This window comes from Carica papaya, chromosome 6 (genome assembly GCF_054855325.1).
Source record: "Carica papaya isolate Zhongbai chromosome 6, ASM5485532v1, whole genome shotgun sequence".
Lineage (NCBI taxonomy): Eukaryota > Viridiplantae > Streptophyta > Magnoliopsida > Brassicales > Caricaceae > Carica > Carica papaya.
Window position 1 is genome coordinate 30,375,118 of NC_142314.1, and position 25,019 is coordinate 30,400,136.

The 25,019-nt window shown below is 38.1% G+C and overlaps 3 protein-coding genes across 6 annotated transcripts; 2 read left to right on the forward strand and 1 right to left on the reverse strand.

Moving 5' to 3' along the window:
• Window positions 1-97: 97 nt before the first annotated feature.
• Window positions 98-4,628, reverse strand: LOC110825805 (Lojap-related protein). Its single transcript, XM_088223439.1, has 4 exons — window positions 4,193-4,628; window positions 3,700-3,787; window positions 3,418-3,515; window positions 98-385 (listed from the first exon to the last, which is right to left on the reverse strand). Exons 1-4 carry the CDS (start codon window positions 4,535-4,537, stop codon window positions 308-310), a joined length of 609 nt encoding a protein of 202 aa, XP_088079565.1. The 5' UTR covers window positions 4,538-4,628; the 3' UTR covers window positions 98-307.
• A 3,173-nt stretch (window positions 4,629-7,801) lies between these two features.
• Window positions 7,802-24,293, forward strand: EMB1688 (Minichromosome maintenance (MCM2/3/5) family protein). Of its 4 annotated transcripts, none has more exons than XM_088222151.1 (6): window positions 7,802-8,572; window positions 9,292-9,513; window positions 9,615-9,809; window positions 9,951-10,144; window positions 23,511-23,552; window positions 23,851-24,293. In XM_088222151.1, exons 1-6 carry the CDS (start codon window positions 7,913-7,915, stop codon window positions 24,035-24,037), a joined length of 1,500 nt encoding a protein of 499 aa, XP_088078277.1. In that variant the 5' UTR covers window positions 7,802-7,912; the 3' UTR covers window positions 24,038-24,293. The 4 variants fall into 4 exon arrangements, with proteins under 4 accessions (XP_088078277.1, XP_088078278.1, XP_088078279.1 ...); XM_088222152.1 differs by having other exon boundaries at window positions 23,440-23,552; window positions 23,851-24,014; XM_088222153.1 differs by lacking the exons at window positions 23,511-23,552; window positions 23,851-24,293 and adding an exon at window positions 13,909-14,035 and having other exon boundaries at window positions 7,803-8,572.
• LOC148253517 (uncharacterized) lies at window positions 15,021-21,270 on the forward strand. Its single transcript, XM_088222155.1, has 2 exons — window positions 15,021-15,515; window positions 21,047-21,270. Exons 1-2 carry the CDS (start codon window positions 15,116-15,118, stop codon window positions 21,103-21,105), a joined length of 459 nt encoding a protein of 152 aa, XP_088078281.1. The 5' UTR covers window positions 15,021-15,115; the 3' UTR covers window positions 21,106-21,270.
• Window positions 24,294-25,019: the final 726 nt, after the last annotated feature.

A 25,019-nucleotide genomic window follows, 5' to 3' on the forward strand; every position in this document is an offset into this window, starting at 1 on the left:
TATGGTGAGAAATGAAAATACCTATTCTTGTTTACTATCTCTTCTTTTTGTCCTTTCCGATTTTTACATATATATATATATATATAAGGTTACCGAGTGATATGAAACTTCGAACACTCCATTCAGAATGCAAGGGAGTGAAACCTCCAGATTAAACCATTCAACAAAAATACAGTTTCTAAACCATTTGAAGCTCGTGGCTCTTCCAGATTAATGATACCTATCTATCCAAATACATACATATATATATGTGTGTGCGTGTGTAGTCAACTACCATAGAAAAAATTAAAATAAAGAAGAATGACACTCAACTCAAGCAACTTGACTCTGCAGGTTCTTTGCATTTATTCTTCCGACGGATCTTCATCAGAGCCCTTTCCAAATCCTAAATACAATAAATATTGGGTTAGCATGACAGAACGATAACGAAAAGTGTATAGAGAAAATAGTCCACAAATGAGATTGAATTATCGTATGAGATAAAACAGCTTTCCATTAAGGGATTCATATGCTTATTTTCCTTCTTGCACTTGCCAACGTGCAAAGACCGGTCCATAAGAATTAATGAGGCTATCTAATGGAGAATATTGTGATTATTGATTAGCTTACATGCTATTAAATTAGCTTCATTGTGTTGTTGATGCCTCATGGAGAGGCATCCAAGGTAATAAGAAAATAAGACTTATGCCTTTGGCTACCTTTTGGACTATTTGCAAATAGAAGACTTGAAGAGCTTTAAGGGGAAACAATGTAATTTTCATAGGTTCGGGGATTTTTTTTTTTCAGATCCTGAATTTTTTGTTAAGGAGTCATTCACTATATTCTAGCGAGAACTTTGGAGATCTAACTAATATCTTGCGAGATTTGTAAATACTTCTATATACGGGTTTACACTCGGTGTTCTTGAATATATTATACTTAATATATTTAAAGAATGAAAATAATAGCAATTACAAGAGACTTCTTTAAGACAAAAATTTATTTAATATTAGGATCTTATTTTGCATCATTCTACCTCACTTACTTAAAAACTCAATCTCGAGTTTTTAAGTCGCAAAATATCAGGATTAAAAAGGCTCTGACATGATTTCTCAAATCTTCGAGAAGTCAAGACTTGTGATCATCTCCATGAAGAAATTTAAAGTTAATTAAAACTTTAGATTCTAAAGGATCACGAAACCGACAAGGTAAAATGAAATCATCACAAGAAATGTGCCCAATGTGCTTGCCATGGATTAGAACAGTTACAATGAAAAGCATGACATAGAATAAAACCACTGCAAGAACGAAATATGGTAGGGAACAACTACTTATACAACAAAGGGTGATTTGAAATACCCAAAGCTTCTCATCCTCTAACAAGACTAGTTGCACACTTAAGCTCAATTTTGTATTCTTGGAAAGCATCCCATAATCTCTTAACTTTCAAGAACAAGTCCACTTCGCATTGAATATTCTGCTAACAACAATTACCACAGATGCAATGATTCCAAAGCATCTTATATAATTCGGTAGATTATAGGATGAACTGAAACAAAAAGTTGATTGGACTCCATGTCAAAGTATTTTATCTGCTCTGAAAGTGAATATAGGGTGTCAGCATGACAAAGGGGACCTCAAAAACAGCAAAAAAATCCTTCAAAACCTTAGGAAGCAATCTAAACCTATGAAATATTTGCCCAAAAGGACCTAAACCAATCTAGTGAAGATGTGAAGAGATCAACAATAGAGCAGGATTTGGACTACAGTCGCAGTCCCATATATGTGAGATAAAGCCACCAATTTCGGGCCAAGAAATGGTTAGGCTCGTGGCATAAGAGACTTTCAGAAATGGTGGCTGTAAATCAATGGTCTATGTTCTCCATGGCTGCTTGGAAGGCATAGATTTATCATGGCAATGATGATACAAGAATCTAGCAGCAACTGATGCATTTTCTAGTGATTTCAGCTGCTATAAATTAAGTTATAAGCCACTCAAACATCCCTAAGTCTAATCATGGAGGCAGTATTAGCCACCCCCTGCTGCAGAGCCATTTAGCTGCTTCAGTTTTTGTCTGTCACGTCTTTCTTTCTTTTTTCAAAAAGATGGTTTTATCTTGCATGGAAGGGTATGAAAATGTAGACTTTTTCAGGGTAATGGATTTATTTAAGAAACATGACAATAGAGCTTAGCTCTAATACCAACTGATATAAGACAAGAAGTCTTAAAACTAACTTGTTCAAGGGAAGAGAATAGAAAATAGAGGAACAGAGGTGAAGAACCAAAAAACAAAGGTATATAACAGAAAATTAGGGACAAATGAGAAGAAATATTGGGAAAAAGCGATGGAATGTGCTAAGTTACACAGAGTGATAACTAGAAAAGAGAACAATAAAAATAGTTGGCCAATCTGTATGCAAAATAAAGTCTTTAACTTACCCATGCGCCTTACCCAAAAAGACAAAAAAGAAAAAGACAACTTATCCCAGAGTAGCAAACTCCAAGAGAGAGCAAAAACCTTTGAGAAACACTTGGTGAAAACAATGTTTTGAACAGAAGGAATGCTTACGGGTCCAAAAGGCAAAGGAGGTACATGTAAAAGTGACCAAAGATTCCAATAACAAATCTCTATGGTCAAGACCCATAGAAAGACAACACAAGCTTAACCAAAGAAATCATGTCAACAACTTCAAAGTTACTGATATTTCTAGGGGAAAAAACATCCTCAAGTGAGGACCGCTTCGTTTTAGAAGAGGGGATAGCAACATTAAGACTCTGGGACAAGTTGTATAAAATGAGGGATATCAAAGGCCAACAGATATTGTCAATCCAGAGTCCTAAAAGGATCAGTTCAAGGCCCCTTAGATCCTTTGCAATAGTGATTCGGCCAACCAAACACCACAGTTACCTTCTTATTATAATTGTAGCAAATATATATGTTGTTAGCACAAGATAGTAAAATGAAAATGATATTTGTAGCAAATATATATATATATATTTGGTTAACAATACGCAATTTGTCAATTATTCGTTATACAAAAATATTCAAAATTTTATACATTTAAGAAAATGTATTTCTATTTATGTGTTATTTTTCAACTTAGATTATGAGAGTCTTCAATATCATCTTTATATCATCATATATTATAACCCCTAGATCCAGATCATCAAACTGTATGACATGCACGTCAAGTATCAGAAGCAGACCCTATACCCACATCATAATTTATAGTTCTAGATCATATCATATAAAACAAAACGATTTCAGATATTTTCCTCTCTAGTTTCTGGTTAAACCATGACTTCAAAGTCCAGCAGACCCAGATTTTAAATCCCTAATCGCTATTCCCCAAATTACCCCTTTTTCCCCTACATTGCAACTTCACTCCGAAAATAAATCTAACAATATTAACATTACCGTAAACCTCAAAAATTACCTGAACCCCCTCATCTTGAGATGTCCTCACGGTCCAAAGACCCTCCAAATCGAAATATCCTCTAGCCTTCTCCTCAAGAGCATGCACGATCACTTTACCTAAAAAAATAAACTAACTGAATAATTAGGCATAAAGCTATCACAACCTTTCTTGAGAACGTCAAATTTTGCTTCATCATCAGTGTACATTAAGCATGATACCATTTTCAACAAAATCTTCATACCACTACAAAAGGCTATATCAAAATGTCAAATTTGCGTTAGAAGATAACACCATACAAACCAGAATCAACTACGATCCACTTTCCTCCCTCTTGCCCCTCCACAGTCGGTAGTACTAATTGCTTAGCCCCTTTTTGCTTTTGTTTAGCCTACTCAATAAGTCAGAGACAAATAAACAAGTTAATACGAGTGTACAAATGGCTCAAAGAAACCTGTTTGGAAGCTTATTTACAAATCAAGAAGAAAAACTGAAAAAGAACTAAGGGGAAAACTAAAGATTAAAACCTTAAACTCAAGCCTTACAGCTCAGATGTTTAAAAATTGAAATTCTTAGGACTAAATGAATTTCATTAGCCACGGATTCAAACCGAATTGAACTATTAACATTTCCTTACTCCATTTTTTAGTTGAGAAAGCTAATTCTTTAAGAAACAAAAATGATAGGAACAACAAGTAAATCAATTCCAAAGTGGAATATTTTGCTTTTAATTTTTTTCGCCAACCCCCAAATTGCATATTAGGGTATTGAAATCTGGAGGAAAAATCGAACATGCCTTGTAAACTAGAGCCTGAGCGATGTTCCTTACGTGCCATGGTGACCTACCAGTAGCAATCACCATGAAATCAGCAAAATGACACTGGTTTTTGGTAGGAATCACAGTCACGTTGTCTGCTCTCACGTCGTTGAGAATCTTCTCCACCTCTTGGAGACTCAATATCTCCGTATTCTTGTTAACAATGGTTGACGAAGAAGAGAAAGTACGGTCCAAACCAGAAACCCCTAGCTTCCATGATTGCCAGAGATGAGATTGGGAAGATAATGAGAAATTGTGGGATCTCGATCGTACAGCCGCCCACATGGAGTTCGTATTGCTAAGAAATGGGGTGCCTATTCCCATTTTTGCATCTGCATGTAAAAATTCTGCGCTGTGATGTGCGGCGTGAAGGTTGTGTCAACCATGATCCATACGTCGTCGTATAGTCGATGTTGTCTGTACCTTGGCCTGTTTATTGAAAATGATCAACATGTAATTGAGCATTTTTTTTTAATGAATATAATAGTTGAATGAGATGACGTAAAATTTGATTAGTAGTGCTAACATAATAATTAATTGTATTTTTAGATTAATAAATTAAATATTATACATTAATTACCATAATTTTATTAATAAAAATAATAAATTATATTTTTAATTTATTAAATTAAATACTGTATTTATAGTTCCAAGAATCTATAAATTCATATATTAAAACTTTAAAAGTTTTGATAAAAAAATATATCTTAAAATATTTTTATGATAGTGACAATGATTACTAGCTTATTATGACTAGCTCTTTATTGAACCTATTTAATGCATTTTTTTTCTAAATATATTAAACGATAATTTTAATAAATTCAAATTATTATGCATTAAATATAACTATTTTTATATTTTTTGAATAATAATTACTTTTAAAAAATGGAATTTATATCTTTATTTTTTTAAAAAATATAAATAACTAACTTTTTAATAAAAATGTACATTATGATAATTTTATATATTAATAATAGTATAAATATCATATTTATTATTATTTTTTGACAATGTGATAATATATAAATGATATGCGATAATTGTTTGACATAGACTCTATAGCAATGAGGCATATATATTTTAATGCAACTGGTTTGTGTTTTTCAAGCATGTTCATAATATCTATGTTATTTTGTCAAATAATACAAAAATTTTAGTTGAGTTTAGTGGTGACGTTCGCGTTAATAATCAATAAGTATTGAAATATGTAATATTTATTTTCTAATTCAACTATAATTTTCTCTTCGTGGTAGCCCCACAGTTGTTTTTCAATTAGTAATTATTTTTTTTAATTAAAGTTTGATTGAGCTTACTAACAACAATATGATAAATGACATAAGTAATAAATGTAAAGACTTGTATATTATGAAAAATAGTTGGTCAACTATAAATGAAATATATAGTTCTATGATTTTAGCTGTAAATGCATTGGTAAAACTATGGTATACCATACTAGGTTATTTATCAAATAGAATACTTGGTTTGTTGAAAAAGCAATTAAAAGTTTTTTATTTTATTTTAAAAAAAGTCATGCTATGGTTTTATTTTAATTAAACAAAAATATTTATCTTTTGTATCTCATACCAATTTGTCAAATAATTCTATTGAATTGAAACATTATGGTATATGAAGTTCCTATCATATATCGTCATTATATCACTTTTGTATAATTATAATGGATGGTTGCTATATTATACATAGGTTTTTCTACTCAAACATATTCATTTATATATTCGTAAGTTAAGTTACGTTTAAGGCATCATTTTTTGTTATAGTAATTAAAAACTAAGCCATGTAAAGGTATTTCTTTTGCTGCAAATTCACACCATAGCTCAATTATTATTATTTTTTTCAAATGCAAACTAGGCATCATGTTCTAATTCTAAAAGATCGATCACTAGTTTTTATGTATGACTAATTATTTAGTTTTACGGAGGTCGGATAAGCAGACCATTATCTCGAGATCTTTGGTAAAAATAAAATATAAAATATTTGCTACTACCACATCTGAACTATTAATAGTTGATGTTAATTTTAGCTTCAAATTTAGTAGTCTAACTAATATACTTTGCGATAATCAAGTATAATTTTCATTATGAATAGTAAAATAATCTTAATTTTTTAAAAACATTTATGATTTTTTCAACACTATAGTATGTATTAATTCATATATATATATATATATATTTGTCATTTCAATTGTAATTACAATTTATTTGTTAACCTTATCAGTTGATGAAATTGTATAACTATATGATTCATCAAATAAAGGTAACATAGTTATTATTATTTTTTTTCATATCAGGCTTATTAGTTAGTCTCGTAATATTTTGTATTAAATAACTAAATTAATTATTAATCTTTATTATATAGTATCCCTTTATTGTTCATTAAAATTCAAATATTTATTTATTATATTATGAAATAGATCAGTCGATGAAAAATAATTATGCATTATTTTTATACCGACATTAACTTAAAATAAATAATATATTAATTATAATTATCTAAAAATATAGAAAAAATGAGTACGTACACCAATATATGCCATAAAAAGGTAAAACCATGACGATCATATTGCCTCTAATCTAATTTTTAATGAACATACTGAATACATTATTGATTACTATTTTATTTATAGTCTTATTGTGTCTGGTATAATCAAGCTCTTGCTTATTTAGTCTCATTATCAGTAGCTAATCTTTTTACCAAACTTATTTAATCTATTTTATTATTATTTTTTAAATTATTATATGAGATAATTGTTAAAGACATTATTAATCCATCTCAAGAGATAATTTCGTGTTTAATTATTTTAGTTAGTTATTAATTAACTATTAAACTAATTGCCAATACATCTCTAATAACAAATTTTATGTAATCAGAAAAATCAATAGACAATAGTATTTCTTCCAAATTGTCATAATAGGCAGTTTTGTATGATATATATATACATATATATATATATATTATAATCTCTTTTAAGGAATGCTTGTTTTGAGTTGTTTAGATTAAAATTTTGTTCTATTTCAAAAGTAATAATAATATTTCTTAAATACTTTTCATAAAATATTATTTAAATATATTAAGAAATATTTCTATTTGATAATATTAAATATAAAGAAATATGAAAATATAATTAATGCGTATTTTAAATATATTTATTTACAAGTTAAAATGTATTTATATATTTATATTAATTTTTTTAAATATACATATTTAGCAAGAAATTAAAACTTGTTAGTAAATTTTATTTGTTTTTATTTCATACAATTTCAGGCATTGATAACACATCGGATAAGTATATTTAACTAAAATTTTATTCAGCTAAAAAAAATTTCTACTGAATATTATTATTTTTTGTTTATACTCTATTTATATTTAATAATATAACTGTCACGTGAAATAATTTATTAAAAATTTAATTTTAGTAGATAAGTTAAATTAATGATTAATTTAAAAATAGAGGATTAGAGATTTAATTATCAGACTTATTACTCTAGATCTTCGCTCTCACTGTCTAATTATAATTAATATATTCATGAATAATTTGGTAAATTTCATTGCCAACTTCAATTTTTTGTATTATTCAAAAAAAAAAAAAAAACACTCTCTTCTAACAACTCTCCATTTTCCATTTTCAAAGAATCTTTGAAAAAGAAAGGAAAGAAATCTGCATTTCCAATTCTCCCAAGGCCAATGGCGTCAATTTCTCTGTTCCGGCACCGATCGCCAACTGCCTTCAGTAACCTCCTCCGCTTCATCTCCCCCTATCACAATCGCAGCCACTTCTCTGTCATCGCTTCCAAACACCAAAATCCCAACAACGTCTCCAGAAAACCCCAACCGGACAAGAATATCCTCCGTACCAAACACTTCTTCAAGTACTCCTCCCTAGCTCCGGTTCTCTCCCCACACGACAAGCCCTCCCTCGCCGACTCACAAGCAATCGGCACCGTTGCGGCTGCCCAGGCCAACTTCATGCGCGTCATTGTTCAGGAGGGACAGGAACTTCAAGGACCTTCTGGAACCTCCACATCATCGAGAATCGGAGTTGAGCTGTTGTGCGTGGTTAAGGCTGTGCTCAAAAAGATAAAGAGGCGGGTGCTGGTTGGGGACAGGGTGTTGGTTAGCTCAATTGATTGGGTGGACCGCAGGGGCATGATTGAGAATGTGTTCCAGAGGAGTACAGAGATCCTCGACCCTCCGGTGGCGAATGTCGATCATTTGCTGGTGCTTTTTTCCATGGAGCAGCCAAAGTTGGAGCCCTTCGCACTCACAAAGTTCTTGGTCGACGCTGAGTCCACTGGCATCCCCCTCACACTTGCGTTGAACAAATCGGAGCTGGTCGATGAGGAGGTAGCAACATATTACTTCCTTCTGTTATTGATATTGAAAGTTTTGTTTAGTTAAACCCGATGCTGCTTGGTTTGATAGCTTTGGCGTATTTGTAAAATTTTGTATGTGAAGTAATGTTATCATATTTGATTTCACTTATTAATCTTGTCGTTTCTTGCTGCTAATAGCAGATGGAAAAGCAAATACATTCTCTTCTTTTATAAACATTGCTAGGATTAAAGTGCCAATAGTGCTACAATGGAGATTTACAGAAGACACGGGACATTATGTTCATTAGCTTATTGATAATATATATTTTACCTTATGTTTGGAATTTTTAAAATTAAATCCATATGAAATCTGTTTCAAAATGATTTCATATAGAACTGAGTTAATGTCATTTCAATTTTTATCAAGTTTAACGGAATTTGGAGGAATAAAAGTCTGAAATATGTTTTGCATTTTTATTTATGTATTTGGAATATAATGTCTGTGCCTCCTTTTAATTCCAAAAGATCAAAATTCATTTGCAAATGAATTCATTGTCCAATCCAATTACATAGAAACTGAAATTTTGATGTTAGTATGTTTCTGACAAAGCCTTACTTCTTTTAATGTTAACATAAGAAGTATGTCAGGAACTCTAAATATGCCTGTTTTCTACTTTAAAAAATGAACGTCTTCATGTCTTTGCTTGTCTGATGCTTTACTGTTGTTTATGGTTTTGTTTTCATGTACAGACCCTTGTTTCATGGAAGTCTAGGTTGTGTAGTTGGGGCTATGAACCCCTTTTCTGCAGTGTTGAAACAAAATATGGGCTTGATTCTGTTGCATTTTATTTGAGCGATCAAACCACTGTGATTGTTGGTCCAAGTGGAGTGGGGAAGTCTAGCTTAATTAATGCTTTGAGGAGTGAGCATCGCACCTCTGGTGCTGCAGAAGAAGATAACTGGTTTGAACCTGTGAGTTCGATTTCTCTCTTCTCCTAAACTTTTTCTTCTTTGTTGCTTTAGCAGGTAGCTGGAAGTACCTTACAAATTCTTCTTACTATTCTTGTTTTTAGATTTTGGGAAGCAAATGGTTTGAGGAACAGCGAGTTGGGGAAGTTTCGACGAGGAGTGGGAGAGGGAAGCATACTACTCGCAATGTTTGTTTGTTACCATTATCTGGAGGGGGTTATCTTGCTGACACTCCTGGGTTTAACCAGCCTTCTTTGTTGAAAGTGACCAAACAATCTCTTGCCCGAGCCTTTCCTGAGGTTACTTCTCTTAGTCTCATGATCATCAAATGCTTTACAAAATTTATTTTGCTTGATTCGTTTCACTTGACTCATTACTAATCTTTCAGATGCTTGTCCATGCATATTTTTCTAAAATGAGTGTGCTTCCATTCTCTTCAGATACAGAAAATGCTCAAAGCCCGTGAGCCTGCCAAATGTGCATTCAATGATTGCTTGCATGTTGGTGAACCAGGCTGCATCGTGAAAGGGGATTGGGAAAGATATCCTTACTATTTCCAACTTCTGGATGAGATCAGAATCAGAGAGGAGTTTGAGTTGAGAACGTTTGGAACCAAAAAAGAAGGTGATGTAAGGTATGTGGCAGTGATCATGTTTTAAGGAAATGATCTTCCTAGCTCTAGATTTTGTTGTAGTATATATATCTTTAATGAGTTTATATGTATACATATACATAGATATATATATATATATAGGATGCAGTTCATTCCCTATTGACAAAAAACAATAGATAAGTTTTTGGTTGGCGGAGTGAGGTCCGTATATCATGTACCTTGAGTAATTTTGCTTTGCTTTCTGAGCAGAATGATGTCTACATATGTACAAACATAGAACCTCGTGCCCATTTCTGTTGTTTCCTTAATTATGGGATAGAACGTAGAGGGTTTCGATTGCTGGATCCTATTTCTAATAGTTTATTTACATCTTGATATGTCAATTTTTGAAGAATACTATATTTTCATCACTGTCAAAATTCTATCACTCATTCAATACTACTTCATCCTTCTTTATGTGACCCTTTATTGAGTTGTTTTCCAATTTTGATATAAGTTGTTATGAGTTCAAAGATAATCCTTCCTCTCTTGCAAATAGGTTTAAGAATAAAACTCGTTCTGATGGATTTATTGAACAATAGAAGGCACGTATTATAGCCATGGGATATTTTTGTAAATATGACATTGAATATGAAGAAAGTTTTGCATTAGTAGCACGATTGGCTTTTGTGTATATTGTGTTAGCCATTGTTGTTGTCAAACAATAGCGTATTTTTTAGATGGAAATAAAAAATGAGTTTATCAATGGTGATGCGATATGAGAGGAGAGATTTATATACATTATTGGTGTAAGACAAAGCAAGTTTGAAGACAAAATTTACGAAGATTTTATTAAAAACAAAACTTGGGGATCTCAGATATCTCAATATTTGAATAAATTTTGTGAATATTTTATCTAATAACTGAGGTAGATACCTTATTTATAGGTACTAAATACATGAAAAAAATAGGAAATCTAGAAAACCCAGTAAATAAGATAATAAGTGAAACAGAAAGGACTATAGAAATAGGAAATATAGGAAATAGGAAAACAAATCATCTATTTTCTTTATTATGAAATTTTCCAAAACTTAGAAAACGAAATTAAACCTTCATATTCTTTTTAATTAACCTCCCAAAACGTTTATGTTCTTTTAATAATTTTGTCTCATATTTCCTATTATTGAAATATGTCCACTTTAGGAGTTTTCTGTTCTGCATCATTCTCCCCCACTTGGTGAAAACTCGGTCTCAAGTTCTTAAGTGTCGAAGTAGAAAGAATATTAAAATTTGAACATGTCTTCCTAACAATTGAAGTTTGCGACACTTGAAATTGTAATGAGACAACATGAATGCTTTTGAAATCAAGGATTTTGAAAACATAATGAACCAATTAGGAATGACAAAATCCATAAAAGGACGAACAACGAAACTTTCCTTGTTGCTGTTATGAGCCAAATAATATGTAATGTAGTATCTTCAGGTAAAGCAACAAGAACATTCAACCTCAACAACATTATTGCTTACAATTAAATCAAGAAATCCATTGCTAGAAAATTCAACTTAATCAGCAAGAATAACAACTTCATTCACAATTTCTTCTATCTCAAATAACTCACCAAAATCATTAGTTAACTCTTGATCATTAGGTTGCAGTTCTTCCATGAGATTTTCCTCTGTAGCACCCGGAAAGGAGGAGAAAAAAAAAAAAAAAAAAAAAAAAAAAAAAGGGCGGCCACGTCAGCAGCCACGTCAGCAGGCCCGGTCAGCAGTCCCGGCCAACCAGGGCCTGCCACGTGGCAAGACCGCGTCACTCCAAAAGGAGCCACGTTGGCGATCCGCGTGGGTGCGATCCGACGGCCCAGATCAATCACGCGATCGGACGGCCCAGATTCAATCGCACGGACGGCCCAGATTCAATCAAAAACGAACGGCCCAGATTAAAACAAAATGAACGGCTGTGATCAAAAGGCAAGGGGTTATAAATAGAACCTCCACACCAGACCACAAACCCTAGCCGCCAGCCGCTCGCCGGAGAAGACGAACCAGAGGCCGACCGCCGCCACCCGCCGCCACTCGCCGCCGCACCGGGGAAATTTCCGACCGCCGATCGAGGTAAATTTCATACCCCCGACTCGTTTTTCCCCACTGATTCCTCCTATGGCCAAATCGAAGCCGAAATCCCGGCCAAACGGCCGGAATACGCGGCCGAAGCCCAGCGGCACCGCCGCGCCCCCTCTCTGTTTTTGCCTCCGACGAGGCCCTTCCCGGCCTCCGTTCGATGCAATTTTTATATCACCGTGATCACCATTCTTTTCTCTACAGGTTGACCGAAGCCAAATCACCAAAACACGAACTTCGCCGGAGAGTCGCCGTACCCGAGAGCGCCGCCGCCGGTAAGCTCCGTTTTTCCGTGATTTTTTGGCCCCCCGAGGGCCCTAGGGTTGTTTTCTGACAAGGACCAATGCGAGTGTGGCCGAATTCGGCCAAAAACGGCCGAAAACAGTCAACCCGAGGCGACTCGCCGCCGCCAGCGGCGGCGCCGTCGCCGGAGCACGGCGGAGCCGCCGTGCCGGAGTTGCGATTTGGGCCGAAAGAGGCCCTGGGCCTAATTTGGATTTTTTTTGGAACCCGTGCAGGTACTGTTAGCGTGTTTCAGTTCCCCGGGAAAAATTCAGGGGAAAATTAGGGACAGCCTGCAGGCGCACTGTGAATCGTATTCGGATCCCGAAAACAAGTAAGGACCCCTCACCCTATTTCCTATCACGGTATTAAAGTTCAAAATGATAAAACAGTATTTCTTGAATTAACGCATGTGTGAAATTGCTTAAGGTTGCTGATGGAGCCCGAGTCTAGTGTGATTGATGATTTACTGTTATTTGGCTTGTTTACAGCTTTAAATGCAAAATGAGGTTTGATGTGTTCATTTTACAGATTTGTGTGCATGCACTACGTTTTTATTAATTATGGGTTGAATGACTGAAAAACTGATACTGTATGTTGTCTGTTTGGTATGAATTACGATTTGCTTGTTTAAATGTGAATTGATGATGCTGATTGAGGAAAAGGAAAAATGAAAGATTGTGTAAACTGATAATTGTATTATGGGGGTCAGCCTGACTAGATATCCTGGGAGATGGTGGACGGACCGGGTCCGTAGGGAACCCTACCGGGATTGTGGTCTCACATGCCGGACGGGGTATGGAGATCTTATGGTTTTGGCGCCCATACCGGACGGGGTATGGGGACGGCCCGTTTCACCCTCATACCGGACGGGGTATTGAGGTTTATGGTTTTGGCGCCCATACCGGACGGGGTATGGGGACGGCCCGTTTCACCCTCATACCGGACGGGGTATTGAGGTTCATGGTTTTGGCGCCCATACCGGACGGGGTATGGGGACGGCCCTGGAAACTGATTATGAATGTTAAAGGTTAACGGGTAGCGGAACCCCTATGGACCCCCACGGATACTAGTAGGCTGGTAAATGAGAAAAAAAGATATGTTGTACAATGATTGAATTACAAGAGGCGTGATAAGTGTTATGTTTTACAGCTTAGATTATTCAATGATTATGATAATGTTATTGTTTTTCTCATATTGTTTTTCATAAATTCCACCAAGGTAAGTGGATGGTAAAAGTTTTATTATTGATAAAAGGTTTTGTTGTTAATAAACGAGTTTATTGTAAATTATGCTCAATTGGTCTTTTTGTGGTTTTCTACCCACCTTTATCTCCGTGACGGTGAGATATCGTGATGTTCTTACTGGGCTAGTGTAGCTCACTCCTTAATTAACCATTTCAGATCAGGAAGACATGGTTCCCGAGCCCGTTCCGCAGGAGGACGACGAAGGGGATGCCTAGAGACTCTGTAGTCATACGCATAGTTTATTTTCGAGTTTTCTTTCTTAGTTAGTTTAACCTTTTATATTTTAAGTACGTTTGTTTGGTTTTTCGTGTAAGGGATGTTAAATGAAATTTTGATCTCGCTTCCGCATTTGATATATTTAAATACTCATTTCATTTTAATATTTTCCGGGGCCGTTACAGTTGGTATCAGAGCCGCATTTCCTCGGACCCATTCCTTACACTATAGTCCTTTAAAGAAATACTCACCGATTGGTCGTTACTCAACCATTCCTTGTAAATGCAGGTACACAGAAATGAGGAGAGGAAGGCCCCCACTAAACCGAGCGGCCCAAGATAATTCGCTTCGGGAGGATTTGGACAGATTATATGAGATGGTGGAAGCTCTCGTAGCTGCTCAGCGAAGGCAAGAGGAGAGAAGGGAGTTACCCGGACCTCCTCCGCTAGCGCAGGTTGAGCCCCCGTTACAGCAGGCTGATCCCGAGCCACCCCGGCAGGAGCCTGTTCCTCCACAGTACCACCCGGCACCACAGCCGCGGTACGACCCGGTACCACAGCCACGGTACCAACAGGTACCGCCACAGCACATTCCAGTGCCCCCACCCCATCAGCAGGCGCCACCACAGGGTCCCCCAGTTCACCCTCAGCCGGCCCCAGTTCCTTTACCTCGGGACCCCGCTCCCTCCTTGATCGACCCTGGCTTCATAGAGAGGTACAGGAGACTGAACCCTTCTACTTTTTCGGGGGAATCCTCTTTTGAAGAGGCCCAATACTGGCTGGCGGAGACTGAGCGAGCCTTTGAGACCTTAGGAGTAATTCCTGAGCAGAGGGCTGCCATTGCCTCCTACATGCTGGTAGGGGAAGCAGTACGCTGGTGGGAGCTCAAGCGGGCCACCCTGCCTGTACCAGTTACTTGGGAGCAGTTCCTAGCGGCTTTCCATGCGGAGTATCTCCCTAAGCACATCCAACATTTAAAGGAAATTGAATTTGCTCAGTTGGTCCAGGGTAATATGACAGTGTCGGAGTATGCCCGCAAGTTCCTGGAGCTGGGCCGACATGCCCCGGAGACATTGTTGGATGAGGGCCGAAAGGCCAGGAAATTCCAGTGGGGTCTCCGCCCGGCGATCAGACAGCACTTGTTGGTGATGGAGCTCGAGACATATTCGGCAGTCCTGGCAAAGGCGCAGATCATAGAAAGGAGCTTCGACACCCGCCCTCAGCTAGCGGGAAGTTCCCGACCTTCAGCCCCGCTCCGCAGGCCAGCGCCTACCATGCCGGTCCAACCCAGCAAGAGACCCAGGCCTGCCGCTCAGGGCCCTCCTCAGGCTATGGGGGCAGCTCGTGGGAAGATCTGCCAGTACTGCGGCAGGGATCATGGGGACCGACCCTGCTACCGCCTCAACAACACCTGTCGCATATGCGGCAGTGCCCAGCACTATGCGAGGGAGTGTCCTAGGAACCAGAATCAAGGGAGGCCTCAAATCCAGGGCAGAGTTTACAACCTTACCCAGAAGGATGCCGATGCAGACCCGGACGTGGTACATGGTATGTATACTATCTCTGGCCACATTGCTCATATTTTGTTTGATACTGGTGCATCACATTCTTTTATTTCACATGTTCTTGCTTCCAAAATTTGTGTACCACCTGATAGACTTGATTCATTATTGTTTGTATCTACCGCTGGGGGGGAGACATTACTAGGAGAGGTTGTCTACAGGGCATGTGCCGTGGAGATAGCAGATAGGAAATTGAGGGTAGACCTGATAGGGTTAGACACAGGGGATTTTGATGTAATCCTAGGAATGGATTGGCTGGCGGCGTATCACGCCACCATAGACTGCTTTAATAAAAAGATTGTATTTAATCCTCCCAACGAGGAGCCATTTACAAGTTAATAAAATTATTCGGTACTAATTCTCCCTAATGACAAATTCTTTTCTTCTTAATTCCCAGTGCGTTGATATTGTATTTTCCCTAACTAGGTAAACCCAAGAAGGAAGTTTGTATCCAAGAGATTCCAGTAGTCCGAGACTTTCCAGACGTATTTCCGGATGAACTGCCCGGTCTACCAGAGGACAGAGAGGTCGAGTTCACCATAGACTTACAGCCAGGAACCCAACCCATCTCGGTAGCTCCTTACCGAATGAGCCGCATCGAGATGGAAGAGCTAAGGAAACAAATCACTGAGCTACAAAACAGTGGCTTCATTAGACACAGCATTTCCCCATGGGGTGCCGGGGTTACTTTTGCAAAGAAAGGAGATGGAACGTTGAGACTGTGTATTGATTATAGAAGGATAAACAAGGTAACAATTAAAAACAAGTACCCTCTCCCCCGGATTGATGACCTTTTCGATCAGTTGCAGGGTGCACAGGTCTTTTCTAAAATAGATCTATGATCAGGTTACCATCAGGTAAAAGTGAGAGCAGAAGACATCCCCAAGACGGCATTCCGAACCAGGTACGGACACTATGAGTTCCTGGTTATGCCGTTTGGGCTAACCAACGCCCCGACCATCTTTATGGATCTAATGAACAGAATCTTCAGAGAGTTCTTGGATAAATTTGTCATCGTGTTCATCGATGATATCTTAGTCTACTCAAAAAGTAGAGAAGAACATGCTCATCGTCTTGCCCAAGTCCTCCAGGTACTCAGGGAAAAGAAGTTGTATGCAAAGTTGAGCAAGTGTGGATTTTGGCTCGAGCAAACCGCCTTCCTAGGACATGTTATATCGAAGGAAGGGGTGTCGGTGAACCCCGAAAAGGTTGAAGCGGTACTTAGTTGGAAAAGGCTGACAACAGTTAAGGAAATTCGCAGTTTCCTAGGGATGGCGGGTTATTACCGCCGGTTTGTCGAAGGGTTCTCCAGTCTAGCGGCCCCTCTAACCCGACTCACAAAGAAGAATGCAAAGTTTGATTGGAATGAGAACTGCGAAAGGAGTTTTTCAGAATTGAAGAAGCGACTGACTACTGCACCCGTGCTGGCTCTACCGAGTGGATCAGGAGGGTATACAGTTTATAGTGATGCCTCCTATCTGGGCCTGGGTTGTGTCCTGATGCAGCATGGAAAGGTTATAGCATATGGGTCTAGACAGCTAAAGAATCATGAGAAGAACTATCCTACCCATGATTTGGAGCTTGCCGCAATCATACACGCCTTGAAAATCTGGCGCCATTATTTGTATGGAGAGACCTTTCAGATCTACACCGATCATAAGAGCTTGAAGCACATCTTCACTCAGAAGGATCTCAACATGCGTCAGAGAAGGTGGATGGAACTCCTCAAGGACTATGATTGTGACATCCTATACCATCCAGGTAAGGGCAACGTAGTAGCCGATGCCCTCAGTAGGAAGAGTGCAGGCACCCTAGCCCATCTGATGGTTTCGGAATGCAGGTCCATTGGGGCTACGCAGCAGGTTCGACTGCAAGATCTGAAGAGGGCCACATGTTTGAGCCACCTAGCAGTCCAACCCGAGCTAATCCAAAGAATAAAGGAAGCCCAGTCAATCGACTCCGCCCTAGTAAACCGCAAGAAGGATGCAGAACAGGGAGTGAACTCAGAATTTCAGATCTCTGCCGACGGATTGATTCGTTTCAAGGACAGAATGTGTGTCCCAGACGACAATGAATTAAAAAGAGACATCATGACAGAGTCCCATAGTTCAAGGTTCGCCATGCATCCAGGAAGTACAAAAATGTACCAAACTATGCGACCCCGATTCTGGTGGAATGGGATGAAGAGAGATATAGCCGACTTTGTATCTAAGTGCTTGGTATGTCAGCAGGTCAAAGCAGAACATCAACGCCCAGGGGGGTTGCTTCAGCCTTTACCGATTCCAGAATGGAAGTGGGAACACATCACCATGGACTTCGTATCGGGACTACCCAAGGCACGATCGGGACACGATGCCATATGGGTAATTGTTGACCGACTCACTAAGTCTTCCCACTTCCTGGCCATCAGAATGACTGATTCGTTGGACAAGTTGGCAAGAATGTATGTCCGGGAAATAGTCAGACTGCATGGGGTCCCAGTAACAGTGGTATCCGACAGGGATCCCAGATTCACTTCTCGGTTTTGGAATAGTTTCCAGCAAGCTATGGGAACAAAGCTGTCCCTCAGTACTGCCTTCCACCCCCAAACCGATGGACAATCAGAGAGGACAATCCGTACGCTGGAGGATATGCTCCGAGCTTGTGTCCTTGACTCCGGAGGCCATTGGGACGACCATCTACCCCTGATAGAGTTTGCCTACAACAACAGTTACCAAGCAAGCATCGGCATGGCCCCATACGAGGCGCTTTACGGGCGTCCGTGCAGGTCACCGATTTGTTGGGAGGAAGTGGGCGATAGAAGATTGTTTGGCCCGGATTTAGTGGAAGAAACCACGTCCAAGATAGTTAAGATCAAGAAGAACATCCAGACAGCTCAGAGTAGGCAAAAGAGCTATGCTGATACCCGAAGGAGGGACCTGGCCTTTGAGAAAGGTGACCGGGTGTTTCTTAAAGTCACCCCCTTCAAGGGAATTAGTAGGTTCGGCAGAAGGGGAAAATTAAACCCCAGATACATTGGACCCTTTGAAATCTTAGACAAGATTGGTACCACCGCCTACAGACTTGCACTGCCCCCTGAGCTCTCCCGGGTTCACAATGTGTTTCATGTATCTATGCTGCGCAAGTACAATCCGGACCCTTCTCATGTCGTGGCTCATGAACCGCTCTCACTCCGAGAGGACTTGTCTTATGAAGAAGTACCGGTCAGTATCACGGACCGAGAAAGCAGAATACTCCGTAACCGGGAAATATCATTTGTAAAAGTCTTGTGGCAGAACCACACGCCTAGGGAGGCGACTTGGGAGCTGGAATCAGAATTTAGGGCCCAATATTCTCATCTGTTTGATCAAGAGTAATGAGGCAAATTTGGGGACCAAATTTCTTTATGGGGGGGAGAGTTGTAGCACCCGGAAAGGAGGAGAAAAAAAAAAAAAAAAAAAAAAAAAAAAAAAAGGGCGGCCACGTCAGCAGGCCCGGTCAGCAGTCCCGGCCAACCAGGGCCTGCCACGTGGCAAGACCGCGTCACTCCAAAAGGAGCCACGTTGGCGATCCGCGTGGGTGCGATCCGACGGCCCAGATCAATCACGCGATCGGACGGCCCAGATTCAATCGCACGGACGGCCCAGATTCAATCAAAAACGAACGGCCCAGATTAAAACAAAATGAACGGCTGTGATCAAAAGGCAAGGGGTTATAAATAGAACCTCCACACCAGACCACAAACCCTAGCCGCCAGCCGCTCGCCGGAGAAGACGAACCAGAGGCCGACCGCCGCCACCCGCCGCCACTCGCCGCCGCACCGGGGAAATTTCCGACCGCCGATCGAGGTAAATTTCATACCCCCGACTCGTTTTTCCCCACTGATTCCTCCTATGGCCAAATCGAAGCCGAAATCCCGGCCAAACGGCCGGAATACGCGGCCGAAGCCCAGCGGCACCGCCGCGCCCCCTCTCGGTTTTTGCCTCCGACGAGGCCCTTCCCGGCCTCCGTTCGATGCAATTTTTATATCACCGTGATCACCATTCTTTTCTCTACAGGTTGACCGAAGCCAAATCACCAAAACACGAACTTCGCCGGAGAGTCGCCGTACCCGAGAGCGCCGCCGCCGGTAAGCTCCGTTTTTCCGTGATTTTTTGGCCCCCCGAGGGCCCTAGGGTTGTTTTCTGACAAGGACCAATGCGAGTGTGGCCGAATTCGGCCAAAAACGGCCGAAAACAGTCAACCCGAGGCGACTCGCCGCCGCCAGCGGCGGCGCCGTCGCCGGAGCACGGCGGAGCCGCCGTGCCGGAGTTGCGATTTGGGCCGAAAGAGGCCCTGGGCCTAATTTGGATTTTTTTGGAACCCGTGCAGGTACTGTTAGCGTGTTTCAGTTCCCCGGGAAAAATTCAGGGGAAAATTAGGGACAGCCTGCAGGCGCACTGTGAATCGTATTCGGATCCCGAAAACAAGTAAGGACCCCTCACCCTATTTCCTATCACGGTATTAAAGTTCAAAATGATAAAACAGTATTTCTTGAATTAACGCATGTGTGAAATTGCTTAAGGTTGCTGATGGAGCCCGAGTCTAGTGTGATTGATGATTTACTGTTATTTGGCTTGTTTACAGCTTTAAATGCAAAATGAGGTTTGATGTGTTCATTTTACAGATTTGTGTGCATGCACTACGTTTTTATTAATTATGGGTTGAATGACTGAAAAACTGATACTGTATGTTGTCTGTTTGGTATGAATTACGATTTGCTTGTTTAAATGTGAATTGATGATGCTGATTGAGGAAAAGGAAAAATGAAAGATTGTGTAAACTGATAATTGTATTATGGGGGTCAGCCTGACTAGATATCCTGGGAGATGGTGGACGGACCGGGTCCGTAGGGAACCCTACCGGGATTGTGGTCTCACATGCCGGACGGGGTATGGAGATCTTATGGTTTTGGCGCCCATACCGGACGGGGTATGGGGACGGCCCGTTTCACCCTCATACCGGACGGGGTATTGAGGTTTATGGTTTTGGCGCCCATACCGGACGGGGTATGGGGACGGCCCGTTTCACCCTCATACCGGACGGGGTATTGAGGTTCATGGTTTTGGCGCCCATACCGGACGGGGTATGGGGACGGCCCTGGAAACTGATTATGAATGTTAAAGGTTAACGGGTAGCGGAACCCCTATGGACCCCCACGGATACTAGTAGGCTGGTAAATGAGAAAAAAAGATATGTTGTACAATGATTGAATTACAAGAGGCGTGATAAGTGTTATGTTTTACAGCTTAGATTATTCAATGATTATGATAATGTTATTGTTTTTCTCATATTGTTTTTCATAAATTCCACCAAGGTAAGTGGATGGTAAAAGTTTTATTATTGATGAAAGGTTTTGTTGTTAATAAACGAGTTTATTGTAAATTATGCTCAATTGGTCTTTTTGTGGTTTTCTACCCACCTTTATCTCCGTGACGGTGAGATATCGTGATGTTCTTACTGGGCTAGTGTAGCTCACTCCTTAATTAACCATTTCAGATCAGGAAGACATGGTTCCCGAGCCCGTTCCGCAGGAGGACGACGAAGGGGATGCCTAGAGACTCTGTAGTCATACGCATAGTTTATTTTCGAGTTTTCTTTCTTAATTAGTTTAACCTTTTATATTTTAAGTACGTTTGTTTGGTTTTTCGTGTAAGGGATGTTAAATGAAATTTTGATCTCGCTTCCGCATTTGATATATTTAAATACTCATTTCATTTTAATATTTTCCGGGGCCGTTACATCCTCACTCACCAATTCATTTACCCTTTTATCCTTTATTTGTTCCTCATGTTCTATTGACATCTTTGATATGCGAGGTTTTTGTGTAACTAAAGATTCAAGAACTTCTCTACTTCTCTTCATCTTTATTTCATGCATATTAATCTTATTACTTAAATCTTGGATAACTATTTTTATATCCCCCAAAACTTTATAAGAATAAAAGGTGCCCTTGCTCTTGTGACTTCTTGTTTCTTGCAGGTGGAGCATTTGTTTTCACTATTTTAGACATCAGAAGATAATATTTGATTTCCATTATATAACATCTACCATATAAGTAATATCTTTTGAGAGAATTTTGAGCCCAGATAGCATCTTTGTAAAGTTCATAGGTCAGAAAAGCTTGCAACCTTGTAGAATATCGATTGGTTTTAATTTTCTTCACATATCTATGTTGATTATACTTTTGTATAAAGCGTATCGTAGATTATCATTTGTAACTGAACCATATACTCGATAAAATATAACTAAAAGAACTCTACTCATTTTTTTAAATCCATCCAATTTTTCTCTGGCTCCAAACATGCTTTGTCCAATATCAGTTTGCGAAAGTGAATTAAGAATAAAAAATTGAGCCAACTAACCTCAAAAAGTGAAAGGGCAATTCTAAAAAGTGAATATCAATTTGCTGTGGGACTTTGGGGTTTTGCTGATTTGGGACTTCTGAGGCTAATGCTGGAGGTGGTATCAACCACCTCTGAGCGGTGGCCAATGAACAAGCTCACTTGCTTTCCTAGTCTAGTTTTTTTTTTTTCTTTTTTTAATTTTTAAAGAAGAATAAGGAGAGACAGAATGTATATGGAAGAAGCATTTGGAGAATTTTGGGAAGTCAATTGTTGAAAATTTAGGGAAACGTGACGAATCGATTAAGGCTCTGATACTAATTGATGGAGGACATGAAGAGTTTGAAGATAAAATTTAGGAAGCTTTTAGTAAGAACAAAACTTGAGGACCTCGGATCTCAGTAATCAAATTAATATCTCAATATTTGAATAAATATCATGAATAGTGTACCTAATAACTAAGTTGATACTTTTTTTATAAAATTTAAAAAATATAATAAATAGGAAAATAAGTGAAATAGAAAGTATTAGAGAAATATAGGAGATCTAGGAAATAGAAAAACAAAGCATCCTATTTTTCTTTATTATAAAACTTTCGGAAACTTAGAAAAGAAAATTAAATCTTCCTATTCATTTTGGTTGACTTCCCAAAACATTTATGTTCCTTTGTTAGTTTTGTCTCTTATTTCCTATTGTCGAAATATGTTCACTTCAGGGACTTCCTATTCTACATCAATACTCCTCCTAGATATTCTCATCTCTCTCACAAGGTTTGAAAACTTCAGCAAAGTTTCTACGGATTGGAACAAACATCAAGGATCTGGCTTGCCAAATTTAGCTGTATAATTGCCAATTTTGCTTTTGTCTCTAGATCTCCTGATTCTACTTTCTTTGTTCACTCATTGATCGTGGTCCTTTTGTTATTTTATGTTAATAATATGATCATAGTTGGTGATATTACATCCTATATTTCAGAAATCGACAATATCTTAGTCAACATTTTAAAATAGAAGATCTCAACTCTCTTAGTTTTTCTTTGGGCCTTGAATTCTCCTCCAATTTTGATGACTATTATATGCTTTTGATTAGCTTTCTTGTGCTGATATCACAATTTTCAAAACTGTTGATACACCTCTGGAGTCCAGTGTGAAACTCACCCCCATGAATGGAAAACCCCTTGATGGTCCAAACATGTATAGCAACTAGCTGGCAATCTTGTTTATCTCACTGTCACTCGCCTGGTATTCCTTATGCAGTTCATTTAGTCAGTCAGTTTATGACCACTCATCACTCGTGTCACAATTTAGTTCATCAAATTCTTTGCTATGTAAAGGGCAAAACTTTTTCTATTAGCTTCATTTTCTAACTAGTTTGTAATTAGGGTTGTCTGTATATTATGATGTTGATTGGTTATTTTTTAAAAAATGATGTTGATTGGATGACCAATTCCTACTTATCTTACTCTAGAATTAGATATTGTTTCTTTTTCGGATGTTCTTTTTATTTTTTTGGGTGGAGCAATAATCAGTTTGTCATTTCTTGCCATAGTAAAAAATCTGAGTATCGTGCTGACGCTGATGCTATTTTTGAACTATTTTGGCTCCGTTGGTTGCTACAAGATATGTATACCATGCATTCCTCTGCTACGATTCTATGAACAGGTGTTTTTGGTGAACCCTATAAATACGTTTCTCCAAAATACTATCTTTGTTGAAGTTAACAATTATATAATGATTTATATTCCTGTTATCTGAGGGAAAATGATAATAATATTATTATACAATATAATTAAATTAGAAGGTGTACATGTGGCACTGTGGGAGCACAATATCAGCACCCAGAATTTTGGACTTTAACTACTATGTAAAAGTATCTCCCCACATTTGTATGTGTTTATCTGTAACACTTGAATGCTAACTGACCTCGAATTGACTGAATTCTAAATAATGAATTTGGCAGGTACAAAATGGGAGACATGGGTGTGCAGCAAGCTGAGCCCAGGCTGGAGCCTAAGAAGCATAGGAGACAATCACGCAAGAGGATCAACCAATCGATTCTAGATGAGTTAGATGAGCTTGACGACGATGATTTGGACTTGGAAAATGATCCTATTCTGAGGGCAATTAGGAATGAAGACCAGAAATAGCAACACCAACTTGTGTGATCGCATCCAATGTAAATAAAATACACTCTGCTTCTCTCTCTCATTTTTTTTCTTTTCCGGAAAATAGAATCTCTTTTTGCAATGGTATATTTTGAAAAGTTAAATCGGATTACAAGAAATGCAATTCACATTTGTTTCAAGTTAGGGTTTGTACAAATGAAAAGTACTTGTTGTGTTTCAAGTACTTTGTTATTGTTCTTTTAACACTTTATGAATTATTTATATTTAAAATATCTAATAGTATTTTTACAGTTTTTAGGCACCGATATATATTCAAAGTATTCAAGGTGTGTAAGAGTATTTTGGTTGTGTCGGGAAAAATTTATAGTTATTCAAAATATTTGCATTGTTTAAGAATATTTTGAATATTGAGATATACTTTTAAATTTTCTGATTCTTTATATTTATTTAAATCTCAAATATTTACAGATAATTTATATATATTGCCAACACATAAAACTATAACTGTTTATGGGCATTAGAACACTAAAACATATTCATATATTTTTTAATAATTGGTGCATTGCTATTTTCTAATATTTAAATATTTTAAACATTTTGTCACACGGCATATTTAAATATATTTTTCTTTTATTTGATTTTTTTATTATTTTTTAAACATAAAAGAGAGAAAAATTGCCCAAAAAAAACTAATTTTGCCATATTATTAAAATAAACTGTTTATGTGTCTTAAATTTTGGCGATATTTATCTATATTTTGAGAATAATTTATTTGAATTTTCTTTATATTTATCATAAGAAATATTTGATATATATCTTATAGAATTTTTATTTGTGAAAAGCTCTGTTAACTTATTTATAAATAGATTTACTAACCTATTGGTGATATACTTTCAAATTACGTAGTGAAATTCTTTCTTGCCGATCTTACCTGTGGATGTAGGCGCATTGCCGAACCACATAAAATATTTATATTCTTTTCTTTATACTTTTATTTTGGTGT

Coding starts and splice junctions, on each gene's coding strand:
- LOC110825805 (XM_088223439.1), bottom strand. CDS start 4,537: ATGGGAATAGGCACCCCATTTCTTAGCAATACGAACTCCATGTGGGCG. Junction 3,788..4,192: donor CTCAGGCTCTAGTTTACAAG/GCATGTTCGATT, acceptor CTTATTGAGTAG/GCTAAACAAAAGCAAAAAGG. Junction 386..3,417: donor CTCAAGATGAGGGGGTTCAG/GTAATTTTTGAG, acceptor TATTGTATTTAG/GATTTGGAAAGGGCTCTGAT.
- EMB1688 (XM_088222151.1), top strand. CDS start 7,913: ATGGCGTCAATTTCTCTGTTCCGGCACCGATCGCCAACTGCCTTCAGT. Junction 9,810..9,950: donor TTGCCCGAGCCTTTCCTGAG/GTTACTTCTCTT, acceptor CATTCTCTTCAG/ATACAGAAAATGCTCAAAGC. Junction 23,553..23,850: donor TGCTACGATTCTATGAACAG/GTGTTTTTGGTG, acceptor TGAATTTGGCAG/GTACAAAATGGGAGACATGG.
- LOC148253517 (XM_088222155.1), top strand. CDS start 15,116: ATGGAGCTCGAGACATATTCGGCAGTCCTGGCAAAGGCGCAGATCATA. Junction 15,516..21,046: donor AGACCCGGACGTGGTACATG/GTATGTATACTA, acceptor TAACCATTTCAG/ATCAGGAAGACATGGTTCCC.